Genomic DNA, 6,812 nt, shown 5'->3' with positions numbered 1-6,812 from the left:
TTCTTACCTTCCCCATCCTGTATTGGGGCTCGAATCCAGTCTCTCTCTCATGCTGCTAAGCACCCTCAACCTTCAAAGAACTTTTCATATTTTTTTATTGTTTTTACAGGCATTTGTTGATTTGTGTACATGAGTTGGGGGCACATGTGCCACAGGTGGAGGAGATCAGGGACCAACTTGTGGGAGTTGGGTTTTTCTTATTCTACCACGTGGGGCATGGGATCAAACTCATGGCTTGGCTGCAAGTAGGCCCACCCACACTGAGCCATCTCACAGGCCCCAAGAACCCTTCATGGAAAGGAATATTAAGTCACTTTATTTTGAAACCGACTCTCTGATAGTCCAAGCTCATTTCCAACTCCAGGCTGGTCTTAAATTTCTGATTCTCCTGCCCCAACCTCCCAAGCTGAGATTATAGGGATGCCCCAACCACAACAGGTAGACTCTACTTTGGTTTGGTTTGGGTGTGTGTGTGTGTGTATATGTTTCTCTGAGATAGGGTCTCACTTGTGAAGCCCTGGCTGTCTGGAAACTTGCTGTATAGACCAGGCTGGGCTCTACCTCACAGACAGTGTGAAAGAAGCCAGCAGGCAACAGAACAAAAACACATCCTCAAAACATTTAATTTTCTGTCTTAGTTTATTTATCCGGGATTGGTCCAAAGGCCAGGTTCACATTCAACATGCAAGAACAATAGAAAGTCCCCAGGGTCCACATTTCACCCGCCCACCCATCAAGGATGGAACTCTTTGGTGACAGGGTGGAAGGGCCCCCTGTTTGCAGGTGGGTAGACTGAGGCCAGCCAGAGGCACCATCGGTGTCTTCCCTGTCACCTGCCACCGTTCCTTCTCCACGGCATTGCTCACCCACTAGGAACCAACACAAAAGGCTGCACGACCTTCATGATTGGTGGGCCCAGTAGGCATTCATCTCCAAGGCTTGAAGCCTCTGCTGGGGCCTGTCATCCCTGTTCAGAGGAGCCATGCAGAAAAAGAAAAGTGTAGTCAACCATCCTAAGAGCTTCAGAGGCTGCACTGACTCTGCCCGCTCGGGAAGCTGAGCTCTGGCTCCTCCCAACAGTCAGATTTCAGAAACAATGAACCAAACCAATTGGCCATTGATTGTTGCTAAAGCAGAGGAGGCAGCAAGGGGGAGATGAAGAGAAGGGCGGATTCCTCTCACGCCCGACAGCCTGGGGACTTCTGGTCTATGACCTGCATGCCTATATGCACACAGTCCCCTTCAGCAGAAACTTCAATTAACATGGTGCTCAGGCTCTCCTCAGCGTGGCAATATGGTGTTTTAAAATTCCCTTCTTCTGTTCTTCAGAGCTCTAACATCATCAGTTTCTCCCATCCTCACCTCCCCAGGAGCCAAAGACAGGGTTCAAGAAGACAGTTTCTTTTTCTTTTTCTTTTTTGATTTTTTGAGACAGGATTTCTCTGTGCAGCCCTGGCTGTCCTGAAACTCGCTCTGTAGACCAGGTTGGCTCGGAACTCAAGAGATCTGCCTGTTTCTGCCTCCCGAGTGCTGGAATTACAGACACGCGCCACCACCGCCCCTTGAAGATAGTTTCTTATGTCTTTCTTTATCCCCTCCCCCACCCCTGCTACTGCCTCCACCATGACGCCAGTTCCCTCCCTGAGACCCATTCGCCACCAACTGCCCTGACCAAACAGCAGCAAATGTGCCATGGAAGGCTAGAGCAGCCAATAAGCCTCTTAATGGGCTGGAGGTGCAGCTCAGTGGTGAGACATTTGCCTAGCATGCACAGGCTTTGGACTCAATCTCTTGTACTGTAATAAGCAAAACAAATAAAAAGCAACCACCCCAAATTTAAAAAAAAAAAAAAAGCTCTTACCAAAAAGCCAGCATTAGGGACAGCGGTCTTAGCTAACAGAGCAAGGTCTGGTTAAATGATGGGAAGGGGCAGGAGGTAGCCTGGGAAACTCCAGGAGAATGGATAACCACCACCCTCCAATATATGCCAGCAAGACAGGCTTCTTTCTCCAGGAAGCTGAGACTCGGTAGAGAACAAGGCTGGGGTAGACTCTGGGAACACAGGGGATGGGTGGGTGCCTTGCAGGTGCAACTGAACATATATTTGCACACACCTGCTCCTAAGTCTCTCTGCAAATACACATGTTCCTAACACACGCTTCTTACGCCAGCACTGGCACATGTAAGTCTCAGCACACAAAGGTTCATCCACACCCAACATAAGCCTGTACACTTAACTGATACATATGCATACAAATCTTTTGGGTGTACACCTTATTCAGGAATATATACACATTCCTAGGCACCTAGCCACACATGCATACATAAACACACATGCTACACATAATACATACAACTTCATCCACACATGCCTGGACATACCTGCCTACATGTGAGTACATACGGACTCACTTATGTTTACTTGCGCTCAGGCCAAACTAATACTCATGTACTTACTTGTGCATAACCACACACAGACCTGCAAATACACACACTTGTGCGCGGCCTTAGCAATGGTCCTGGTGCCGGCAAGGTGCGTCCCTCTGTTGGAGACATCGGATAAGTTCCTTTCGGTTGTCTAGGATGGTGTCAAAGCTCTCTTGCAGTCGGGCCTGCTGGTCAACCAGCTGGTGCTGGAGAGCCCGGATCCACTGGAGCAGTGCCAAGCGCCGGTACATCACCAAGTGCGCGTGGTGTTTCTCCTTCTCCTGCTCTTTGTAGCGCTCCTGCGCCTGCAGCTGCTGCACAGCCTGGGCCACGGAGGGCAGAAGGGGATCCAGAGGGCTTGGGCCTCGAGGGGTCCCACAGACAGGCTCTGGGCTGCTGCTAAGGCTGTCGGCGCTCAAGGAACTGCTGGCATAGCCGATGTCCTCCAGAGGAGAGCAGACACTGCTGGCGGCACTCAGCTTCTCAGGCTCAGCCCCAGGGATCTCTGCACCCTCCGGGGGACTGCGGACTCCCGCCTCCAGGAGCCCAGTGGCTTGGAAGACCTGGTTGTCAGAGGGTGACTCAGAGGAACTCCTCACCAGGGTGGGTTCCCTTTTGCCTGGCACACCATGCCAATTCCTATTGGCATCCTTAGCACTCTCCACAAAGTTGGAATTATTGTCTGCTTGGAGCTCGGGTTGACAGACTCCAGGAGGCAGGCCCCCCAGGAACTGGGCCCCCTCTGCTAGCCCTGGTTGGATGGCCGAGAACATCTGGTCTGTGAGGAGGAAGCAAAGGAATGAGTCACACAGCAGGACAGGGTAGAGTGGCAACCTTGGCCCCAGGAACCTCTGCATGGCTTCCTTCCTTCTCTCTGATTAGCTCGTCTGTCTCCCTCATAGGTATTCCCTTTTCCCTTGAAGGCCGACCGGTCTCTTCATTCTACATACTCCCCCCTGCCCCCCATCACTTCATTCTCTGTGGGAGCTTTAAGAACCATGTGTGGGTGACTCGCAGATATGTGTCCAGCACAGACACAACTGCTAGTCAACCTGGCAACCTACCAAAGGCTCTTCAAACTCGACACACCCAAACAGCTCCCCTCTTCAGGGTCCTCAGGCAAAAGAGCTCTGCTATCTGGTGAGTCAATCTACCAGATGCTTAGGACCACCCTGGACTGCTTACCCTCCTTCCTCACCACCCGACCCCCGCTGTCCACACTCTGACAATTCTTCCTCTTGGCTCTCACTTGGTTCTGGTCACTTTTTGTCCACATGACTGTCACAGACTTTTCCCTGACCTTCCTCCAGTTAAAAATATAAATGTAGGGGCTGGAGAGATGGTTCAGCAGTTAAGAGTACTTCCAGAGGACCCAGGTTCAATTCCCAGAACCCAAGTTGGATGGTTCACAGTTACCTGTAAAGCTAGCTCCATACCAACACCCTCTTCTGGCCTCTTTAGGCACACACACACACACACACACACACACACACACACACACACACACACACACACGAATATTTTTTTAATTTTTAAAATGATGACCAGTTAAATAACAACAAATAATATTTTTTAAAAAGAACATGTATCAGCCAGGCAGTGGTGGTTCACACCTTTAATCTCAGCACTGGGGAGGGAAGCAGAGGCAGGTGGATCTCTGTGAGTTCGAGGCCAGCCTGGTCTACAGAGTGAGTTCCAGGATAGCCAGGGCTATTCAGAGAAACAAACAAAAACAGAAACAAAACAAAACAACTCTGTCTCTATGTGCGTGTGTAGACAGATAGACACATATATATAAATTTAGCTCATACTTGTAATCTCAGCACTCTGGAGGCTAAATCAGGAGGGTTGCAAGTTCAAGGCCAGCCTGAGCTACATAGCAAAACTCTATCTCAGTAAAAAAAAAAACTACCATTCTTGTAAAATGTGTACGTGTGATTGGAAATTGACTGCTGTCCCTAAGAACTGTTAGACCTCTGCAGTCCTTGCCTTGTCTGGCTCTGCTGCATTATTACCACTCTGTCTTTACCACCAAAATACTCAGGCACACCACTCTCCAACAGTCTTCATTTGACCTCAGTATTCTGCACCATCTTTCCCTCGAAGCGCCTCCTTTCCACCTAGAAACTTCTGTTTTTGTGTTTAAAGTCTACCTGTCTGAAGCCCACCCATTGCGGCCCTGCCCGGATGCATGCCAACTACACGGGAACTAGGACACCTCTGGCTCCCCACTGCCCTCGGGTACCCTGTCCTATCCAAGTGTCTTTCCCATCCCTGGCATACATTGTTGATGGCTACCAAATGCCTAGTCAACCAGAGCTGTTTGTTTAAACGATCTTGTGATCGCCTCTAATCTGGCTCCTTGGCCAAGACTAAGAACTCCTTTGTGTACACTCTGGCGCGGCGGTTCTCAACCTGTGGGCCGCGACCCCCCTCGGGTTGAAAGACCCTTTCGCAGGGAAGGCCTAAGACAACTGCAAAACATAGATATTCACACTACTATTGATAAGAGCAGCAAAATTACAGTTATGAAGTAGCAACGAAATAGTTTTACGGTTGGGGGGGGGTTACCACACCATGAGGAACTGCCTTAAAGGGTCGCAGCATTAGGAAGGCTGAGAACCACGGCTCTAGCGTATACGCAGCAGTAGCAGGTGTCAGGATTTACCCGCTGAGTGAATGAGAGCACTACAGTGGATTCCTGTACTTAGGGAGACAGTGATGGCAGCCCTAGGCGACTGCAGAGGACCCAGGGCTGAAGAGCCGGTCTCATTCTCCTCCTCCACACTAAGGCGCCCCTCCTCCTGAACCCACAGTAACAGGCCTCTCTGGCAAGCCAGTCCCTTCCCAGTCGCCTTGCTCCTGGGACATACTCACTGTACCCAGCTTGCTCCATCCTGCGGACCCCTCCTCCACTCCCTTCCCTCACGACGCATGTGGGTTTGGACCGCCAAGCGGTTCTACGGACCACATGGCCATGCCTGGAAGAACTGAGGACTCCTGAGTGAAGAATGCTATTAAGTCACGCAGCCTCCAGGAAGGTTCCCCTCTAGGGACCCTCCCCACACCCAGCAGTGGGCAGAAGTCCTGAGAGTGAGGCGGGGACAGATGTTCACCCCTTTGGCTTGTGAGAAAAGGCCTGAAGGTCTTCCCTCCTCTCTATTTTAAATTTTTTTCCTAAAAATTCTGGCTAGGCTCACAAAGAACGCTGGGGTGAGGCCGGCATGGGAGCGGAGCTAAGGATCCAGCTTCAGAGTCAGTGAAATGTGAGTCCAGACATCCCAGGATCTGGATTTCCCCCAAGCGAACCCATAGTGTACGGGGAGGGGTGGGGCGGCTGCCTCGAGGGAGACGTCACTGTGACCCTAATCTCTGCAGAGGTAGCTCCCTCCCCGTCCCCGCATTCCCGCGACTGGGCCCCAGGCCCTCCATCAGGGCCCGGACTCACGGCCTAGAGGCGCCGGCTCCTGCAAAGCTGGCTACGGTTCCTCCGGGGCCTGGTAGCTGCGGGGTGGAGGGGGGTGGGGGGGTCCTCCCTGCGCGTGCACGCGCCCTGGCGTGGCTGCGCAGTTCCCGCACCGCTCGCCCAGCACGGCCCGGACTGCACAGTCCAGCGGCGTCTGCGTGACTGGGCGGGGCGGCCTGACCCACGTGGGCCGGTTCGGTTCTCCGCAGGAACTGCCTCCTCCCGCAGCTTGACCCGATCCTTCCAGGTCCGGTGTCATCTCCTAACCATCGTGGCCGGGCGCCTCGGATCCATCGGCTCGCCTTGCTGCAGACATGGCAACGATGTGCCTCCTTCCTGGGTCTCCCGGTGGCTCGGGAAATCCGCGAGGTCTCGGTCCGCATCCGGTCCGCTGCAGTCCTTACCCTGCCCGGCGCTCCGCTCCTTTTGTGTTTTGCACACACCTTTCTGCTGAAAAATTCTCCCTTCGTTAACTCGTAGATCTGTGAGGACCCTTCTGAATCCTAGACCTGGTTATTCCTTCTTCTATCCTCAGAGCCAAAGAAAAAAAAAAAGAACGGTTTTTCCTTCACAACATTTCTCACTGTACTATGCCTATTTGATTAGATTCATTTAGTGAAAGCTATGTGGATTTTGTTGGTTTGCTTGTTTGTTGTTTTGAGTCAGAGTCTCATTATGTAGCCCTGGCTGTCCTGGAACCATGTAGACCAGGCTGGCTTCCAAGGTACAGAGAGATCTCCCTGCCTCTGCCTTCCAAGTGCTGGGATTAATGGTGTTCACCACCATGCCTGGCTATGGTCTAACACAGCGGTTCTCAACTGGTGGGTCACGACCCCTTAGGGGTGCTCTCCTAAAACCATCAGAAAACATAGATATTCACATTACAATGCTTAATAGCAAAATTACAGTTATGAAGTAG

At 51.7% G+C, this 6,812-nt stretch overlaps 1 protein-coding gene across 2 annotated transcripts; it reads right to left on the bottom strand.

Moving 5' to 3' along the window:
• Nucleotides 1–620: 620 nt before the first annotated feature.
• Nucleotides 621–6,178, bottom strand: C2H1orf216 (chromosome 2 C1orf216 homolog). Of its 2 annotated transcripts, none has more exons than XM_006996499.4 (2): nt 5,876–6,178; nt 621–3,205 (listed from the first exon to the last, which is right to left on the bottom strand). In XM_006996499.4, the coding sequence occupies exon 2, from the start codon at nt 3,198–3,200 to the stop codon at nt 2,508–2,510; it is 693 nt and encodes a 230-aa protein (XP_006996561.2). In that variant the 5' UTR covers nt 3,201–3,205; nt 5,876–6,178; the 3' UTR covers nt 621–2,507. The 2 variants fall into 2 exon arrangements, with proteins under 2 accessions (XP_006996561.2, XP_076421187.1); XM_076565072.1 differs by lacking the exon at nt 5,876–6,178 and adding an exon at nt 4,239–5,835.
• Nucleotides 6,179–6,812: the final 634 nt, after the last annotated feature.

Source organism: Peromyscus maniculatus, chromosome 2, assembly GCF_049852395.1.
Source record: "Peromyscus maniculatus bairdii isolate BWxNUB_F1_BW_parent chromosome 2, HU_Pman_BW_mat_3.1, whole genome shotgun sequence".
In the NCBI taxonomy this organism is placed as follows: domain Eukaryota; kingdom Metazoa; phylum Chordata; class Mammalia; order Rodentia; family Cricetidae; genus Peromyscus; species Peromyscus maniculatus.
The sequence above is the reverse complement of the archived record's forward strand: the minus strand, read 5'-3'. Positions and strand labels throughout refer to the sequence as shown.